This window comes from Petaurus breviceps, unplaced genomic scaffold, assembly GCF_028583685.1.
Source record: "Petaurus breviceps papuanus isolate PSGF00001 unplaced genomic scaffold, PetGlider_PUasm1.0 126, whole genome shotgun sequence".
In the NCBI taxonomy this organism is placed as follows: domain Eukaryota; kingdom Metazoa; phylum Chordata; class Mammalia; order Diprotodontia; family Petauridae; genus Petaurus; species Petaurus breviceps.
Genome location: NW_027185655.1, coordinates 10,273,353 through 10,294,200, shown reverse-complemented (window position 1 = coordinate 10,294,200; position 20,848 = coordinate 10,273,353). Strand labels below are relative to the sequence as shown.

The 20,848-nt window shown below is 37.7% G+C and overlaps 1 protein-coding gene and 1 pseudogene across 3 annotated transcripts in view; both read right to left on the bottom strand.

The window, feature by feature from the left end:
* BMP2K (BMP2 inducible kinase) overlaps nt 1-20,848 on the bottom strand; it is a 111,713-nt gene that overhangs the window by 44,311 nt on the left and 46,554 nt on the right. For all 3 annotated transcript variants that reach the window (XM_069092810.1, XM_069092792.1, XM_069092801.1), the window contains exons 3-7: nt 17,073-17,178; nt 14,185-14,327; nt 12,424-12,545; nt 10,753-10,834; nt 2,895-3,027 (exon numbers count right to left, since the gene is read on the bottom strand). In XM_069092810.1, coding sequence (XP_068948911.1) covers nt 2,895-3,027; nt 10,753-10,834; nt 12,424-12,545; nt 14,185-14,327; nt 17,073-17,178 — 586 coding nt within the window. The remainder of the gene's footprint in view (nt 1-2,894; nt 3,028-10,752; nt 10,835-12,423; nt 12,546-14,184; nt 14,328-17,072; nt 17,179-20,848) is intronic.
* On the bottom strand, nt 6,312-6,901 carry LOC138164903 (large ribosomal subunit protein uL23-like; annotated as a pseudogene).

The window sequence follows — 20,848 nt, the reverse complement described above, 5'->3', positions numbered from 1 at the left end:
GGTATACATAGAGAGCACTGGACTAAGTTAATAGGAAGGGATGATACTTAAAAGGTGAAATTAAGAAGTGAGAGAGGAATATATATCTCATATAAAAGAGGCAAGGGAAAATGGTTACAATGGAGTGGAAGAACAGGAAGGCAAAAGGGAATGGGTCAACCTTATTCTCATTGAATTTGGCTCGGGGAAGGAATGACATACACACTAAATAGGGTCTCTCCCCCTACAGGAGAGTAGGGGGAAGGGAATGAGAAGGGGGATGATGGAAGGGAGGGCAGGCTGGGGGGAAAGGAAGTTGAAAAGGGACGGGATCAAAGTAGAGAATAGAACAAGTGGGTGGTGGGATAAGAGGGAGGGAAACAGTCAATCTTTTACAATATATATCTACTATGCTAATGTTTTGCATTAGCTACACATGTACAACCTACACTGAACTGCTTATCTTCCCAGTAAGGGTGGGTGACAAGGGAGGAAGGGAATGAACATGGAATTGAAAGTTTTAAAATCAAATGTTTAAAATTGATATATCTATGTATACATACTATTATTAATATTATTTCACATGTAATTGGGAAGTAAGATATACAGGCACTGGGGCATAGAGATCCACCATGCCCTACTGGAAAAGTCGAAGGGAGTATGGGAGAGAATAGACTGGAGGAGGGGATATCCTGTGGGACTGCTATTCTGGTGTGGTGGGTAGCAGAAAAACGGGGAAAAAATTTGTAACTCAAAATCTGGGGGAAATTAATAATGTAAATAAGAAGTTAATAAAGCGTTTGAAAAATGAAAAAAAAAAGAATACGGTCAAATCCAAGAAGAAGGAAAGCATGAAAGAAAGAAGCTCTTCAGACTTATCACTAACAAAAACAGCTAAGATCCCCAAACCCATAACAGTTTATAAGACCAGGAGGGACCCTTCCCCTGGCTGGGAAAGGACATAAAAGGCCAAGTCAAAAAGCTCAGGGTAAGCAATACAGACATAAGGGATAAAACAAGGGAAGATAGCAAAACTGCAAAGACAGAGAAGGTTAACAGAAGCAGTTCTAATTATCAGAAATTGCCAAGGGGCAGCTAGGTGGCGCAGTGAATAGAGCACTGGCCCTGGAGTCGGGAGTACCTGAGTTCAAATCCAACCTCAGACACTTAATACAAAAATTAGCCATGTGATGCCTTGGGCATGTCACTTAACCCCAACTGCCCTCCAAAAAGCAAAAAAAAAAAGAAATTGCCAACAGCAAATATATAGTCTTGTCAGAAAAATGTCATAGGGGCTTCTGCTTAACAGACTCCTCCTATTAGGGTAAGAGGACCCATGACCCCCCTGAGTCTATGTCACTTTGGACAGCACTGTTAGGAAGATAGCTCTCTATAACTTCTACCCAATATATCTGCCTAAGCCTCTGGGCTCCATTTTTCCTTCTTCTTCCCCAACCTCACTCGCCTACCCTTCTTACCCCCCAACCAACATCATTCGGAGTCTCCCTCTCCTTCAAAACAACTTGTACTGTGAAATCATCTCTATGAATATTCCATCTAAGAAACATCTAAGTTTTAACTAAGTTTCTTTTCTTTTGTGTTTATATCTGCAGAAGCTGTATCTTGCACAGAGCAGGCACCTAATATTTGTTGAATCTGAAGTGCAAAAAACGCTAAACCTCCTTGCATATATGAGTGCCCTCCAAATTCCTACAATGCTCACAGAGACAGAGCAGGAAGGTCCTCGAGGCCAGCTAGCACGGCTCCTCTATTCCTACAATTCCCCTTTTAGCTGATCTGTACACCATGGTGTCAATGCCCCTCACTGCCCTAGTCACCCTCTTCTAGATGCACTCCAGCATGTCGCTGTCCTTCCTAAAAGGCTGTGCCAAAAACTGAATGGTCTGACCAGAGCAGAGGGCAGTGGGAATCCAAGCCTCCAGTTGTCTGGATACTTTGTTTTTATTCATGCAGCCCTAAGATGCAGGAAGGTTTTCTGACAGCTGGGCCACCCCTCCTGATTCATACAGAACTTTCGGATCACCAGGTCTTAGGTCGGTTTCTCACTCACTGTTGCATAGGCCACATCTTTCTTCTCCCCTTTTTATGTATACTTGGTTTTTTAGACCTGACTGATACTTATTACATTAATCCCTTCTAAAGGTCATCATCTTATATTGGGACCATAGCTCAAATCTTTTAAGGACTTGATTCTGTCAACCAATGTGACAATGGTCCCTCCTAGCTTCATGTCACCTGTGAATCTGATTAGCATTTCTTCTATGTCTTTGTAAACGTTACTGATAAAAATGTTGGGTAAGAGAGTTATGGGACATTCCACTACAGCCCTCCCCTCCAGGCTGATATGGCTCCATTGATCATCACTTTTAGCATGATCATTCATCAAGTTACAAATTCACTTATGATCCAGCCCACATCTCTTGTTCTCTTCACATAGGATATTGCCAAATGCTTTCCTAAAATCCAGTCACACTTTATTGATGGCATTCCCTAACCAACCAGTAAAATAACCTTTTACTAAATATAAATACAGAATAACAAAAAAACATTTCTCTGTTCACCTTAGTTAATGGATTTTTAAAAGAACCATCTGAAGGAAAATAAAGCCTCAGCACTGAGGGAATTATTTGTATTTTAACCTTCCATAATGTTGCCAAGTTATATAGCAGATATTTATCCTATAAAAACCTTGCCCAGGGCACTCTGTCCAAGTGTGCCCAGATTTTGGCAGCAGAGTGCTATGGCCCTAAGTACATACATAACAGACTCAGAACAAAAGATGTAAATGAGATTCATTATCTCTTGGGAGGAAGGTTTACCAAATATTTTAAAGGTAAGTTTCTTAACAGCTTTTCTGAAAGTCTTCAGTTTTCATAATTCATCCAGATACTTACTTATTAAGCAGTGTATGTTATGAGAATAACGAGAATTGTCAGGGATAGTAAAACTGCCGTCACAAATGGCAACCTGACTCTCCCCAAAGGGAACAGTGAAGAAGCAAAGCTTGTACAGTAAGCATCCCAAGGCCTGTAAACAAAGAGAACAGACCTAAGTTTCATCGCAGGACAAAAAATAAAATAAACCAACATCTCTGAGAGAGAAACCCATCTACTTCTGAATTTAGTTGTGTTAATCTCTGTTACAACTGATAGTTTCATGGAAGCTAGTTTGAGCATGTTATTTCTTAAAATCAGGGTAACTTAATGACCTAATGCACTTGGTACTTACTGGAGAAAGAAAAACCTCTCAATTTTTATGCCATGGATAAATCATTCTTTTCACAAACTCTATAGCTATAATCTTTAACACATAAAGTACCTGGCCAGCTATTTCACAACTAAATTCACATACTTGACCTACAGAAACTGTTAGAGTTTGACTTTCATAATTCTAATGAAAAGACTTTCTCTGAATTTTTAGATATAAAAACTGCCAGCAGATCCTAGGGCTCCAAGTGCTAGCAATAAAGGAAGCTACATATTATTAAAGAACGTTACACAAAAAAATATGATGAGAAATCATCACTGTTTTGGTTCCTCTTGGGTCATTTCACTTATTTCTGTAGTCAATCAGAAATCAGCCTGGGGTGGCTAGGTGGCGCAGTGAATAGAGCACCAGCCCTGGAGTCAGGAGGACCTGATTTCAAATGTGACCTCAGACACTTACTACATGTAACCTTCACCAAATCACTTAACCCAATTGCCCTGCCTTCCCCCACTCCAAAAAGCAAAAAGAAAAAGAAAAGACCTAACTAGATCCTGAAAAAGAAAAAAATATTTAACAGGCACTAGAGAGGGGCTGCAGCCTGGGGCCAGAATCACAAGGAGCTCACAGGGTCGTGGCAGATAAACACGCACCTGACATGTGGAGACGACAGACCTAATCTAGGAGGATTGTTAACCCACTATGGCAAACTTTCCAACAGAACATGCATTTGAGTCATGCATGACGGCCATCTGGTCAACATCAATGCGACACTAATGAGCACCACAGCGGTTCTTCCCCTTGCGCTGACACAGGTCATCCACACCTGCTGCCCTACAGGTTACTCCAAGAGTCGCTGTGGCCACAAGAAGCTCTGATGGGGACGAGCCTATTCAATCGGTAGCTCTGGGTGGTCAAGAACCACAGATGTCATGATCTGCTCATTCTGAAATCTCTCCTGTCTGGTGGGGCCCATCACAACTAGCGCTTCGCTGACGTGGCCTTCAAGAACCAAGGGTCACATCTGCACACCGTGCTAAGGCACCTGAAGGACATGTACGTTTCTGTCCTGCTTTTACTGTCTATTTTCCATCACTTACTGGTTAAGGACCTATATAGTCCACAAAGTATGGACCTACGTGTCTATCACACGTTACATGAAGTGTCGAGTGCCCATGAGTTTTGAGTCACAACGTTAGGTGAGGCTTCACTGGCTGCTTTCATAAGAGACCTTCCTAGTCCAAAGGGGCAACTCTTCCTTAGACATTCATTCAGCTTAATATCCTCATTTGTATCATTAGTCAGCAAAGAGTGAAAATTTGCACGCAAAAAAAATTTGTGGAAACACAGAAAATTAGCCTATTAATAGATTTTGCTTTAAGCTCTAGTGAAAGTTGGAAGTTGTCTCAAAAATTTCAAATTCTGCACATTTTTAGGCCTTCCTTGATTATTTCAGAATGTATATTTAGACACAAGTGTGCTTAAATTACTGAGCAAAAAAAAATACTTTTGATGTTACTGAGAAAAAATATTCATTGCTTTAAGTTTTTGGACTCTATTGTTCCTGGACTGTATCCACATACACACAGCATGAAATCAGGCAGTTTTCGACAGGTATTAGATTGCCTTCTCCATATATATACCCACTTGTCTTAACAATGTTTCATTATGTTCATATACACTTGGTAAACGATGATTTGACAATTTAAATAAAATATTTGCTTATGCTTAAAAAAACAGAAGAGAAAGAACAGACTAAGGCATCAAAATAAATTTAGCCAATCTTAACACAGTTTATGAAATAGGAATGATTAAAAGCCCAAAGAGCTTAAAATACACTTTATACTCTAAACCAAATTATGGAACATTTCCCAGTTCCACAGTATACAACTATATACCTAGCTATACTAAAATAGTGTCCAAATTTTATTTTATAAATGGCAAGTCAGGTTCACTCTTCAACTTTTCTCAAAAGCTAAATTATTAAATGCAGTCAATTATTAGATAATAATAGGTACACTGCATACTTTTAATGGACATGCTGAGGAAAACCTGTCACCCCTTAGCTGTTTCCGTACAAAAACAGAGGGGCGCTAATAAGATAAACATTAGCTTTCAACAGTTGATCCTTGCTTTATTAATTATAAAATGCTTAATCGGAAAATTAAAATTTCTATAAATTACAATTCCTCATTTCATATTGGATACATATTTTCATTGATGCCAAGTTAAATTACAAGATATGGTTAAATTTAAGGGAGAAAAAACCAAGTGCTAAAGTTCAAGAAGTAAATCCATTTTAAAAGGAACTTCAGATCATCACTTCCTTAAGAAAGAAATCTTAAAAAAAAAAAATTTAACATAAGCTTCACCCTAAGAGCAATGATCAATGCAAGAAAAGCTATGTATGATGCCCCAATTTTTCTTAATAGGATGAGGTGTGGTCAGAGAAACAGCCTAAGTTTTAAAACCAGAGACACACAGCCATTTTGCTTCATTAAATTAATTTCTAATAATTTGCATTATTTTACCCTTAAGTAGTGAAATTTTTAAGAACAAATATTTCCAGACATGAGTTATAGTGCTGAGAACACCTACTGGGGAGAAAACTGCTTAAAAATACTTCAACTTGACACGATCGTAGGGTTTTTTTTTAATGCCAAAGAAATTTTCCCTTCATCATTTGGGCCAAAGAAAAATTTTTGCAGGACTGGGAAGAGAAAAAAGGGAAGATTAGCTGATTTTTAAGTCTGTCTATAATTTCTTCAACTGTTTTTCCACATAAAAAAGTAACTGGTAGAAACTATGTTGGATTCTTATTTTTAAAATGAACATTATTCTATAACTCAATGCTAGAATGCATCTAGAACCACAATGTCTACAGTGTAAATTTCCAATCAAAAAATTTCAAAATGCTAAACAAATACTGTAAACCTATCACAGAATCATGGAATGCTGCCACCACTTGTCCAGAATACAAAATCTGATTTTGCCTGATCTGTTACTAACCTGGTCATTCTGTACGTTTCTGAATTCAATGATAAAAATCTAAATCTCTTCTTACTGTCTCTCACATCAGCTAATGAAGGCCAGTCTCAAGGGTGATGTTTTTATTTTTATTTTTTTTATTCTGGAAAACTTTATTTTTATCGTAGGTGGAATGGGGACACAGCAAGTTAGATGATTCCAATTTTGTTGGCAACATCTAAAGCATCATAGTCTGGAGCAAGACGGACATAGGCCTTCTTCTCTCCATCGGGCCGGATCAGTGTGTTGACCTTGGCCACGTCGATGTCATACAGCTTCTTTACGGCCTGCTTGATCTGATGCTTGTTGGCCTTGACGTCCACAATGAAGACCAGGGTGTTGTTGTCCTCAATCTTCTTCATAGCAGACTCGGTGGTCAAGGGAAACTTAATGATGGCATAGTGATCGAGCTTGTTTCTGCGAGGGGCACTCTTCCGAGGGTATTTAGGCTGCCTTCAAAGTCTCAGTGTCTTGGGTCGCCGGAAGGTGGGGGATGTTCGGATCTTCTTCTTTTTGTGGCTATGGACACCCTTCAGCACTGCCTTCTTGGCCTTCAAGGCCTTGGACTTGGCTTCTGTCTTGGGGGGGACAACAGCTTCCTTCTTCGCCTTCGGCGCCATGTTGGGGGAAAGGGAGGGTGATGTTTTTAAAAGCCTTTTCATTGCTTCTAAACTACCTACTACTGCTTTGGTTTGTACTGTACAAACCAACAAGTATTAGAGCTGGAAAAAGCATCAGATCATTTAGCTGAATTCCATTATTTGACAGTTACAGTAAAGTTACCCTAGGGGACATACCCAAGGTTCTACAGCAAGCTAAGGAGCACGGCTAAGACTAGACCCTGGTTCTCCTGAATCGCCAGATCGCTGTCAGATGCTGTTTCTACTCCACTATGCAAACCTTAGCTACGTTATTTCACAGCTGCACTCTGGTTGATGTCACAACAGTGACTAGAGGGTTATTACACTGTGAGTCAGGCAGCAGACATGGGTTCCGACTTCATCTCTGACATATGTTAGCCTTAGTTTCCTCATCTGTAAAATGGCAACAATAATAATACCTGTAAATTTTATCTCTCAAAGTTACTGTGAGGCATATCAATGTGTCTAAAGCACTCTGCCAATTTTAGGATTGCCTGGAAGAATTTTAAAGTGCTATCAGTTATTTTTCTTCTTAACTGTCGCTGTACAAATTCCTTTAAAAATGTAAGTAAAGAAAGGGCTTTACAATTCTTGGAATGGTTAATTGTGAATCTCAGTTCTCTAAAGATGGAGCAATTTATAATTTGGGCTAGATAACCTCAGTTCCATTACCCTTTTCTAGTTCCTACACTATTTATATAATAATGACCTATGGTAAAAACAAACCAAAAAGCCAAGGAGAGCAGTTTAATGCAATTTAATTTTACTTAATCTTTACTTAAATATCAAAACAAAATTTAAAATGAAGTATATGAGCTGAAAGACTATATAAAAAAAAGAGTCATCTTCACACAGTCAATGACCTAACAATATTAAAATGTTTTCTAAACTTGAAAATATCACAACATCCTATAAACCACCTTATTATTATGTGTTTGAATCATGAGTTTAATACACTTTCTGGTTTAAAAATCATCAAAGTTATGGTGTCTCTTGCAATTTTCCCTGCCGCTGGGTACTGGCATGATATCCAAGAAGTAGAGAACTCAGTCACAGTCACAAAATTTTAAGAGTTCAAGAACACTTTAGAAGATTCAGCATAATAATAACAACAATTAGCATTAATCTAATACCTTAAGGTTTGAAAAATGCTTTATAGATATTATTTCATTTAATGTTCACAACAGTCCTGGGACACAGAGGCTAGGGTTATTATGAGTCCTGATTATCCCGATCCATCCTCCACTGAGCTACCAAAGTGACTTTCCTAAAGCGCAAGTCTGACCATGCCACCCCCTACTCGATAAGCCCCAGTGGCACCCCACTGCCTCCAGGAGCAAACACAAAATGCTCAGTCTGGCCCTGAAAGCCCTTCATCACCTAACCCTCTGCTAAAATTCCGGTCTTCTTCCGCCTTATTCCCTGGTGCTGTCCTCTTCAGGCCAGTGACCCTGGCCTCCTGGCTGTTCCATGAACAAGACCCCCCATCTCTTGGCTCTCAGCATGCTCCCCGTGCCTGCAATGCCCTCCTCCTCATCTCTGCATTCTGGATTTCTTGCACTCTTTCAAGTCCCATGGGAGATCCCACCTTCTATAAGAAGTACCTTTCTTCAAACAAGGTGACTTGCCTCCTATTTCTCCCAAATGTAGCTTGCCTGGACATTGCCGTTTGCTTGTTATCTCCCGCACTGGATTATAAGCTCCTTAAGGGCAAGGCCTACCTTCTCTCTCTCTATATCCCCAATGCTTAATACAGTGCCTGGCACACAGGAGGCACTCAATGTTGACTGACTGACTGACAGTTTTTACAGCTGAGGAAACTGAGCAGAGGTTCAGGGACTTGCCCAAAGCTGGGCACTGGGTAGGAGCTAAGACCTCCTGTCTTCCTGGCTCCAGGGCCAATGCTCATCTCCTGTGTCACTAAACTCTTCTAGCCATTGAGAAGCTGAGGGTAGAGAGCTCAAGTCACACCAACAGCTGCTGGAAGCCATCTCTTCTTCCCCTCAGCTGGAGGCTCAGCCCACTACACTGGGTGGCCTAGCCTACCTGGGATGGAAAGTGTGGTACAATGGGAAGAGCAGGGCCCTGGCTGGCAGGTACCAGTGGGGACCCTCGGACAATCACTTCACCTCAGTTTTCTCATCAGTACAATAAGAACAACGCTGAGACCAAGGGTGGCAAACTCCAACCAGAACAGTGGCCACTCACACGTACTTCAGCAGTCCTGCAGCTCATGTGGTGACTTACTTTTAAAATCTATTTTTATTTTGTTAAATTTTTGCCAATTACATTTTAATCTGGTTTGGGACACACTAAGGAATATTATGGGACAAATGTTGGACACTCCTGATTTAGGCTACCTATATCACAGAGTTACTGTGACCAAAGTATTCTTCAAACTTTTAACTGCCACGTAAATGTGAGCTATAATTATTATTTAAATTATGCAGAATGATGGTCTAGGAATAACAGTAAACTCACTAAGCACCATACACTACTACTTTGGTTAGACTAGGTTCTTTTTAGAAATTTAAGAGCTAGCTAGGATATAAAGAAAATTCAAATATTTAAAAGGCAATGCATAAAACATTTTTTTGAAACAACTGGGCCTTGAAAAGTTTATCAGAACGCTTTATTTTTCTCCCCCTTTTTTTTTTTAAAAGCATTTGGGGTTAAGGAAAGGCTACACAGCCAGTTATTTTGTGTGGGCGCTAAGTATCTGAGGCCAGAACTGATCCTGGATCTCCCGACTCCAGGGCCGGCGCTCTTACTCACTGTGCCACCTGGCAGCCCCCTTTTCTCCCCTTATTATTGAAACTTTTGCTCGCCAGAGTCTCAAATAAGTCCTCAATGGGACAACAGAGGCAAGAATAGACAGAGTAAGCAGGCCTGGAAGACTCGCACTGATGGAAAGGTACACACAAAATAAAATTATGGATCTAACAAACTATCCACGTCTGGCTTTTCTCGGAAGTTATGAAAGAAAGAACACATACAAAAGATACAAAACTTCAATCCAATGGAAATTCCTCATGGCCAGGGACTATTTACATGCAAACTCCAACATAAAACAAGGGAAGAGTGGAAGAAAGGCACAAGAATGTACCAGTGAACAAGGACATGAGTAAGACCACTTATTCTATGAATAACACTGGGTTACAAACTGGGCCTACACTTTTCAAAGAGCAAGAACACTACCATTAGCTACTAAATATAATAGGCTAGAAAAGGATCAAAATATTAACCATTTGGAATATGGCAACTTAATAAAGATCAAATAGCTTCATATAACATAATCCTCACCTGTAAAATAAGGAGTCAAACTAGAAGCCCTTAAAGATTCCTTGCAACTAATGTTTCATGATTCAATTTCTAAAAACTAAACCATATTGACAAGCCTTAACATACAGAAGCTGATCTATGATATGTCTCTCAATTTTAAAAATATATTCATACATATAGATAATACAGATAACATTAATTGTGTTGGTTTTCATTAACTGACTTCAAAAGTACTCCCTAAAGTATCGACTATTTTTAATTAATTGTACCCGATTTTTCTGAACCAAGAACCAGCCTAAATGCCAACAGGCCAGCAAAATGCAATGCATTTGAAATATTTTATCATTAAATCAAAAAATTATTTTAAAATAATTTATCTATTTCAAGAAAATCATTACAAGCAAAAAGTCGTCAATTTCAAGTTTGAGATTAAGAACATTTTTCCTAATCCTTTTAATTTCTATGAATATAAATCATATTACCTTATTTTTTCTATTCACTATTAAGTTAGTGCTTTTTTTCTTTATACTAAGCTGAACTCTTTATCATTTCTTATCTGAGTTGCCTGAAATAAATTGTGCCCTTCCCTTTTCCTTACCCAGATATCAGCCTTGGTGGTAATAGGTTTCCCTCCATAAAGGTTGATCATTTCAGGAGCTCTGTATGACAGAGTCGTATACCTGGCAGTAAATAAGTGAATTGGAATGGAGATGTCAACAAAAGAAAGATACTACATTGGTTCCCCCAAAAAATAAAACTGAATAACTACATGTCATAACTTATTATAAATAAAGTTACTATGTGCAATAAAGTCTTGTGTTTTAGGATAAAAATAATAAAGCATCAGTAGTCTCCCAAGGATTAAGCAACAGAAGATACTAAAAAAGATTTTAATTCAGAAAATATATATCACTAATATTTTCTTTACTTAGGAGAACTTTAAATGATGGCAATGTATTGGTTCCCTTAAATTCCTTATTTAAAATCACATAATTAATTTTAATAATTTCTTTATGAAAACATTCTTAGATCCCCTCAACTTTAAATATAAACTTACATGTCATGCTGTTTTTACTTCTCTCTATGTTTACTAGAGAATTATCTTACATGGGAAATAAACAACTTATAAAGTACCTTAAATATAGCAGGGATTTTCCTTTAAATATGTATCTGCATGTGAATACATAGATATGCCCACAGAGAGATAACCTAGCTCACTTCTACCTTCTTTCTACATGTGTAATCCTCCTCTGATCTAGATCTACACAATGATGAAATCCATTTGGAAGGAAATGTGAGGACAAATAGGAAAGAAAAATGACTGAAACCTAAAAATCGACTATGTAATGCTAAAATGTTAATAAAATTTCTTAATGTGAAGGAAATTCTTCTAATAAGCGGTATACTTTCCTCATGTTTTCAAAGTAATTATGAAGTAAACATATGTTTTGTCTATGTTTTACTATTAGTGTCTGACACCTACATAAAATACAACTCTTAAACACCTTCTTAAGCTATCCTGTTAGGCTGACACACTCCAAATGAGAGTAGGCATAGAAGAGAGGTGAAAATAGAGGAGTTTATTACAAAACTCTATTCATACTGTGATATTTAAGTATATAAAGTATAATGCAACAATTCCATTTTCTAAAGGACGAAGAAAATATTATAGACAGGAAAAATTGCTATTGATGGAGCCTAGATTTTTCAAATTATGTTAAATATATGATACACAAAAGATTAAGAAGTTGTTTCTTGGTTTCAACCAAGGCCTTGCATAATCCAAATATATAAAATTACAGCAGCATTCCATTTTCAAAGCCTAATATTCATGACTTTCCTCAAAGTACTGTCTTCAAGGTATATAATTACTGTTCTTTATATTATAAGGAAAAGACTGTATATTTTTAATTATTAGGATGTATTTGCATGTACAAGGCCTCACAATAAGCATCAATGAAAATAAAGGTTACTAACTACATTTTATGTTTTCTTTAAAATATCTGTAATGATGCCGTTCTTAACTAAATCATACCTAGCAAATTTGCTTAAAAATATCAGATATTAAATAAAAAAATAAAAAAACTAAATTCAAAATAGCTTTAAAAGTACCAGATATTTCCTAATCTACTAGATCCAGATGAAGTGCTGAAACCTAATTCATTTAATGTAATTCCTAAAATTAATTCTAACAGGCTTATTTATAAGATTAGAAACAGATCAAAATTTACATATATCATCATAAAGTATAAGACCCCCTCGAACTTACTTTTTAATTTCTTCTTCCACTAAATTTACCCCATCTTTCTGAGGATTAAGGAATTTATTAGTTGCACTGCCAAAATCACAAAGGACATAGTTTCCACCATCATTCAACAAAATGTTTTCTACCTTAAGGGAAAAAAAAAAACTGAATCATTACAAGTGTTTCCAAATTTATCTCTTCCTCCTCAGTTTTACCTTAAATTATACTTTTTAATATATATGCTATATTTATGTAAATACACACACTGATCAGTACATAAGTTTCTTGAAGGCAGGGACCCAGAAATAGGTGTTTAATGAATGTGCAGTAATTTGAGTTGAAGAGTGACTTGTACAACTAAAGGGAAAAATTTGACTTTGTCAAAATAAAGATTAAAAGGTCCTTATACTCATCACCTTATCACAATTCAAGATAGCCCTGATCTAGAAATGCTCTCCCAAAAAGCTAAGTGGAAGAAATCGGATTATATTTACTGTGTTCTCCTGCTTTACTTATGATGGTGCTTCTGTTCCTGTCTTCCTTATTTAATCATAATAGCAACATTTCCATAGCAGATGGCAGAAACAACAAAGGCACAGTGGAGTAAGGAAGGTGGCAGCAGACATATACCTTTGCGTCACCGGCATTCAAACATTCCCCTTTCCCCGTAAGGACAGCAGGACCTTTGTGGAGAGGTCTCAAAGGAAAGCCCTCTACATCCACCCCAGTCACTCACATTCTGCAGTAATGTGAGGATTCAGTAGAAACTGCTCCAATAAGGCATTTCTGCAGGGGCAGCTAATGGCCTATATATTCAAAGCACTGCCTCAAAACCTCTGTATGTGACATCAGTGAAGACTTCTACAATCCTCCAGGCTTCCAGTATAATCAAAGAGCATGAGGCTGGTCAAAAATCACTTAGCAACCCATTAAAAATCATGACAGGCTAGCTTGACGTTGAATGATAGCTTCTGCAAAGAAGACGGAGAAGTCTCCAAGGAGTCCCTCGCCCCACAGCTACTCCAAAAGCCCTAACCACAGGCAAGTTTAAATGTACAGTATTCAATATCCATCAGTGTGTGTAATGCTAGACTTCTTCCACAATTCTTTTAAAAAAATTTGAATACCATTAAAAGAAATTTAACTACTCACTCAAACTTAGGCCAACCATGATGTGCCAATAAATATGAAATATATTTTATATGTGTTACTTAATTTGTATGACAGTCTTCTCTCTTCTCTACCAAAACACTGCTGTTTTAATTTCCCTGGATAATTCTTTCAGTTCCCAAGTTAAATCATTACTTGAAAACTAATTTTCTTCTTTTATAAATTTATGCCACCCATCAAGTTTTTGCATACCACAGGGAAAAAATTCACCAACTGTACAAAAGTTATCTTTAAAAAATTATAAATAGCACAAATTTATATATCGAACTATAGAGCTATATGAAATTATAAACATTAGGCTTTCAAAATATAGCCTACATAGAAATAAACAGTGTTTTCCTCAGAATTTTTAATCATGAATTCTTATCTGAAATTTCTGAGAAATTTCAACTTTCATAGAAAAATCTGCTAGATTTACACGGCATACAAATGCTATCTCACATCTGCCCAACTGAAAATAATCAAAGAACATAACAAAGAAACTCCAAACTCCTTCCTCATAAAAAATGTACTTAATAAATCAGAGAATCTCCATCAATATACACCAAAGGCTGCTCCCACTCTCATTCTGGGGGTCAGAAGAACCAGAAAGGTTGCTCCACTTTCGCCTCTTACCTTGAGGTCCCGGTGCACGATGGGAGTCCTGCACTGATGCAGCCTGGCCACAGCCTCGCAGGTGTCACACAAGATCTGCAGCACCTCCGATTCGGTGAAACCCGTCTGCAGTCGCTTGTTCATTTGATTCACCACCTGTCCGGCTTCCAGGAGAGGAGAAAAGGCTGAAAAGGTATGTTCTTAGAAGAGGAAGACTGGCTTAAGCAAAGAAGTTCCAGACCAGTGGGAGGAAGGGCAGCAGTACCACAGTTAAAGATCTGCAGTAGGGGTGGCTAGGTGGCGCAGTGAATAGAGCACCGGCCCTGGAGTCACAAGGACCTGAGTTCAAATAGGGCCTCAGAAACTCAACACTTTCTAGCCATGTGACCTTGGGCAAGTCACTTAACCCCAATTGCCCTGCCCTCCCCCCTCCAAAAAGTAAAAAAAAAAAAAGATCTGCAGTGAAAAGGACTGTGTCACCCACCATCTATCCCCAACTGCACTACGTCCTATGATACTGGACAAAATTCAACCCCCAAACCTTAGCTTCCCTCATGACACAAATGACTCCAAAGGTTCTCACAGCTACAAATCATATGATCACCTCTTTAGGAATATCCATTTTTAAATTTAAGTATTCATTGATAATGTTCATTAAAATGAAAGGTAAAATTCTCTATCGAGCCACCAAATTTCAAAGTCAATACCATATCATAAAAGTCACTAACATTCATTTTATTATACTGATTAGACATACATCTTTGTAAGAAATAGACAATTAATATTTTCATAAATAATTTTAATTATTTTAATGAAGTAAGATTTAATTTAAAGTTTTTATAGCAATACCCTCACTTCTCTAGAAGTCAGGTTTCTGGCTAATTTAGCCAACACAGACACACAAAAATTGCTTCTTCGCTGCAAGGGAAATAGTTGTTACTAAGCAAGCCCATGCACCTTTAGAAAAAGTACCCACAGACCCAACACCCATTTGATTTTGTGTAGAATAAGGCAGCAGATGAGTCCACAGTATACAGGGCTGGGAAGCCTGCAGCCTTAAGACCAGAGGTGGCCTTCTAGGTCCTTGGGTGTAGCCATTTGATGTGAATTCAAGTTTTACAGAACAAAGCCTTCTATTAAGGGGATTTCTTCTGTGAAGTTTGGATTCAGTCAAAGTGCTACAGTTGAGGCCCTAGAGAGTCACATGTGACCTTGAAGTCCCAGGTTCTGCACCCCTTAAAAGCAGAGAAAACAAAAGCAAAGTAATTTAGTTATTTAGTATAGAAGCTAAACTTCCCTGAGTCCTCTATTGATCCTTACCTTAGTAATCAAGAAAAAGTCCGATTGTATTATACATATTTTAAATGAAAATCAAAGACATATGTAATAAATTTCAAGATAATATAAATTTTAAAGTTGTGGTGCTTTAAAAAGGATGAAATTCCCTTGTCTCAAAAATTCAGGTGTAATACTTCTTTCCTTTTCTGCTAAATGAAAGTGGTGATGTGGTGGGTGGGTGTGTGGGTGGTGCACACACAGTCCTCCCACGACACCTAAATATTTCTATTATTCTCTGAAGACTGTTTCTGAACCTTGAAATACAGGGCAATACTAAGGCTTCTTCATCAGGACCAGTCACAACTTGGCAATATCAATTCCAAGGGCAAACAGCATAAGGACAATGGGTAAACAAATGGTGGCTTAAACTGGAGAAAACAGGAAGTAGATAAGGCCAGTCACTGTTTAGAGGGTATTTCTAGAGCTTCAGTTTGCCAAGGCAAATAAAATTATCCAGATGTTAATTACTCTACTCCCCAATCATGCCAGAAGTAACAATAGTCAACTTCTGACCTACTCAAGTTAAAGATCAACAAACTAATGCTACAGAAATGCAGAAACCCGGGAAATGGGAAAACGAAAGTGCCTGTAAAAAAGATAAAAACATGTATATAATGGTGAAAAGATGTAAAAATAAGTGGAAAAATTAGAAAACCATGCTGAACTCAAATATCTGAAGGATTTTTATATGGTCTAAAAATTAAATTTTCACAATATATTAACTCTGAAGAATATTCTGTATTCTTTATCTTTTTATCCTTTAATTTAGAGAGGAAAATAGATAGTTGGGTTTTTCCCCAAAAATTAGTACCATTAGACACAGCTTTTACACTGTGATACCTACTAATAACAAAATTGTCCCTCCCTGTGAACCCATTAGGACTTCCTAGGTATGCGAAGCAGGCATGGACAACTTCAGAAAGATGGTATGGTTAGTCTGGCAGGATTCAGAAGCTTGACATAACTGCCCCACATACATATTGTACAACAGGAAAACATTAGCCAAAAAGTTAAGAAACTATTCAGTAAATATGGTATTTGTAAAATGCATTATCACATAATTCAGTTAAAATACAATTTATTTTATGTATCAATTGAATCACTGATTACAGGCCTTGAATAGATCCTGAGTCAAATAGTGTCCCCTCAGTCAGCTAAATTTAGTAGAATTCTGATATAATTCATTCTTCAGAATAGGTTAGTCCTGCCAAATGGAACTTCATTATCTTTTGTTGTATTTTATCAGAATTACAAACCCCATGGAAGGAGAAGGCTTCCTGTTGCAACAAATATTTTCTTTATCTCTTTAAACTTCCTCTATATTTTTAATTATCCATTTAAAAGAGTATGATGATAGCATGTCGTCTCTGTAGTAACTATGACTAAGATTTAAACAACTCGAATATTCTTCCTTAATTAGGCTGAGATTGAAAACCAAAACTGAAATAAGTGCCTGGTATCATGGGGACAATTGTACTAAGAAAAGCAAAGATAACTAGTCATCTACTTTAAAAGAATTTTCTTTTTATTATTTTATAAAATATAAATGGAATATTTAGTGGTTTACTTACCTCGACAGTATTCCATTAAGATGAGTACTTCCCACACATTATCACTAACTGAATTAATAGCACAGTCCAAGTAACCCACAATATTCTTATGTCCAGATAGCTCTTTCTGTAAAATAGAGATTAACAGAATAATTTTAGAACTGAAAACCACATTTTAAAAACTTTATCCTCTGTAATAGCTACAAATTAACCCATACTTAGGGAATAAAAATAAGTAATATGAATATGGAATCACATCTGTTAAGATGTGATTTTAACTAAGTTAAAAGATTCTGAGTATAAAATGCCAGTTCATGGTTTTATTTGAAAATACCTAGCATATTTAGTTTATTTTCTAGGAGCTAATGATCACTGAAGTGCTTGAAAAAGTTGAAAAATATTTTTAGATGTTAACCAAAATAGGAAGGGTTACCTGAAATGTATAAAAGCAATTTCAATACGGTATGTGACTGGAATAGTATGCTATTGTTGTCAGTGACCATTTCAGAAGGTTTCTCATTTCTTAAAACTGTACTAAGGAACTGCTTCATACGCTGCTTACTTGAAGGAGGCAATATGGAACATAACACAATCCTCCTACGTGCTCTTCCACCCCTCAGCTACCAAAAGCATCTCCCTAAAATCAAAGTCTGACCATGTCACCCAACCCTCCATTCAATAAACTCCAGTGGTATAAAATCCTGTTTGGATTCTAAAGTCATTTATAACCTTTACAATTCAGTCCTTTCCTTCTTTCCTAGTCTTACTTCCTCATTTACTTTACAACCTAACTCACAGCCACAAGCCTCTAGGATTCTGTGACACTAAGTTCCTTTGCTGCTCCTCAAACAAGACACGCCATTTCCTCAATGTGAGCCTTTCACCTGGCTCTCCCCGATGCCTACCTGTTTTCTGGCTTCCTTCAGATGTTACGAAAATCCCATCTTCTCCAAGAACCCCTTCCCAGCCATCCCTAATGCTGCCTTCCCTCTGAGATTAGCACCAAGTTATCCTGTTTATACTTTTCATATACATAAGTATTTTCAATGTATCCTGTTTATACATTTTATGCATTATTTGTCCACTGTCTCCTCTACTAGAACTAAATTCCTTAAGAGCAGGGGCTGTTTTCTGCCTTTATTTTTATCCTCAGTATTACACAGACCCAGCAAGACAGTAAGCACTTAGTAAGTGTTTGCTGACTGACTAATAACCACATCCTTTCATCTCTCTGGACACCACTCTCCTCATTTATAAAATAAAGACAGAATGGCTTTCACTGGCTGTATTTCAGAAGGCTGTTCTAAGATCAAAAGAAATCATAGTCTATATAACTGAAAACTATAAAATATGATCGAGGGAAGGTACTGCGTTACTTAAAGAAAAACTCTTTTTCTTCCCCCACCTCATGTTTTCATCTTTAACCTATTAGAGAGGAAAACGAATGTGCTTCGATTATCTCCCTATTCAAATCATAGTCCCAGAATCTGGGATTTCACCAGCACCTAAGCGACAAACAAAACCTCCACCAACATGAGATCATGACTCTTCTACAACTTGGTAAACTGCCTTGAGAGCTGGTACAGCTTCAATAAGCAATTCATCACTCTGCAGACAACCTAGTCTCTCCACATAACTCTGCTGGTCTTAAAACAACACAAGTTCCTAGGAATGTGCCCCAAGATGGACGGGGTTTGACAAATTTTGTACTCTGGACATACAGCCTACAAGAACCCAACTGTCACCTCCATTTCTCAGTCTAAAAGTAAGGATATAATGATTAAACATGAAACAAATAAAAAGGACTTAGTAATTTCTTTCCATTTTAGAAATATTTCTTTTTTTGTTGTTGTTTTTGCCATCCACCACTCCAGTATCACCTCCGTTTCCAAACACTCTTCCCCACCTAAAAAGCCAAACCCTGCAACATACTAACACAACCCATGAACCCACCAGTCCTGGATTTGTGGAACACTCTATACTCCAAGCCAATGAGGGAGGAAGGCTCCTTCCCAGTTCTATCACCCAGTCACCAAAACTATACAGTCTACATACCCTTTGCTCCCCACATAATACATTAGATCACCTCAAGTCCTCCCCTCACTCTCCACATTCTAATACAATTACAAATGGCCCAGTCATTCTCTCAATTAAAGGATAACAAGCCCTTAGTCCCTAACACACCACAAAAAAATGCTGAGGAGATCAAGTGATGATGGCAGATTAGAAGCAGCAACCCAGCTGAACTCTCTCAACATCCCTCCAAAAATCTTTAAAATAATGCCCATTAAGGCAGCAAAACAAACAAAAGGTCAAGGTGAGGCATTTTGTCTGGCCTAAGAAAACAATGTGAAAATACCTACAAAGTCTCAAAGAAAAATGCTATTTGGACCCAAACCCGACACGAATTCTTAGAAGAAATAAAAAAGAGATAACCATGGAGGAAAAACTGGGAAGACAGGTGTGTGGTTCAAGAAAATTATGAAAATAAACAACTTGGTAATAACACAAAAACATATACTGAAGAAAATAACACCTTAAAAAGCAGAATAGGTCAAATGGAAAAGATACAACATCTCACTGAAGAAAGTAACTCCTTAAAAATTAAAATTGGGCAAGCGAAAACTAATGCCTCCATGAGACATCAAGAAACAATAAGAAAGGGGCGGACAGGTAGCACAACGAGTAAGAGCACCGGCTCCAGTGTCAGAACGACCTGGAGATCGAATCCCGGGCTCAGACACTTAGCACCCACCCAGAAACACCTGGCCGTGTAACCTTGAGCAAGTTACTTAACCCCAATTGCTTAGGGGCGGCCAGGTGGCGCGAGTAAGAGCACCGGCTCCAGTGTTGGGACGACCTGGAGATCAAATCCCGGGCTCAGACACTCAGCACCACACCCAGAAATGACTGGCCATGTAACCTTGAGCAAGTTACTTAACCCTGATTGCTTAAAAAAAAAAAAAAAGAAACAATAAGAAAGTCAAAAGAATGAGAAAACAGAAGAAAATATTAAATATCTCATAGGAAAAACAACTGACATAGAAAACAGATCAAGGACAGATAATTTAAGAATTACTGAACTACCTGAAAGCCATGACCAAAGAGCCTAGACATCATCTTTCAAAAAATTATCAAGGAAACTAATCCCAATTATCTTAGATTCAGAGAGTAAAACAGAAATTGAAAGAATCTACCAATCACCTCCTAAAAAAAGATCCCAAATTGAAAACTCTCTGGAATATTATAGCCAAATCCCAGAGCTCCTGGGTCAAAGAGAAAATACTTCAAGTAGTCAGTCAGAAAGAAACAATCCAAATACTGTGAAGCCACAGTCAGGATTACACAAGATTTAGCAGCTTCCACATTAAAGAAGCAGAAGGCTAGGAATATGACACTCTGGAAGGCAAAGGAGCTAGGATTACAACCAAGAATCAGCTACCAAGAAAAAATTGAGTGTAATTCTTCGGGGGGGGGGGGGGGGGGGGGGGGGGGAGAAGGGGAAGGATATTTAATGAAATAGAGGGCTTTCAAGCAATTCTGATGAAAAGACCAGTGTTGAATAAAAAATCTGACATTCAAACACAAGACTCAAGAGAAGCATAAAAAGGTAAACATTAAAGAGTAATCATAAAGGATTCACTAAAGTTTAACTGTGAACATATCTATATGGGGAGAAGATACATGTAACTCCTAAGAACTTTATCATTATTAGTGTGGTTAAAAAGCATTTACATAGACAGAGGGCATAGGTTTGAATCAATTACATTGTAACGATGTAATGACCTCCCCCCCAA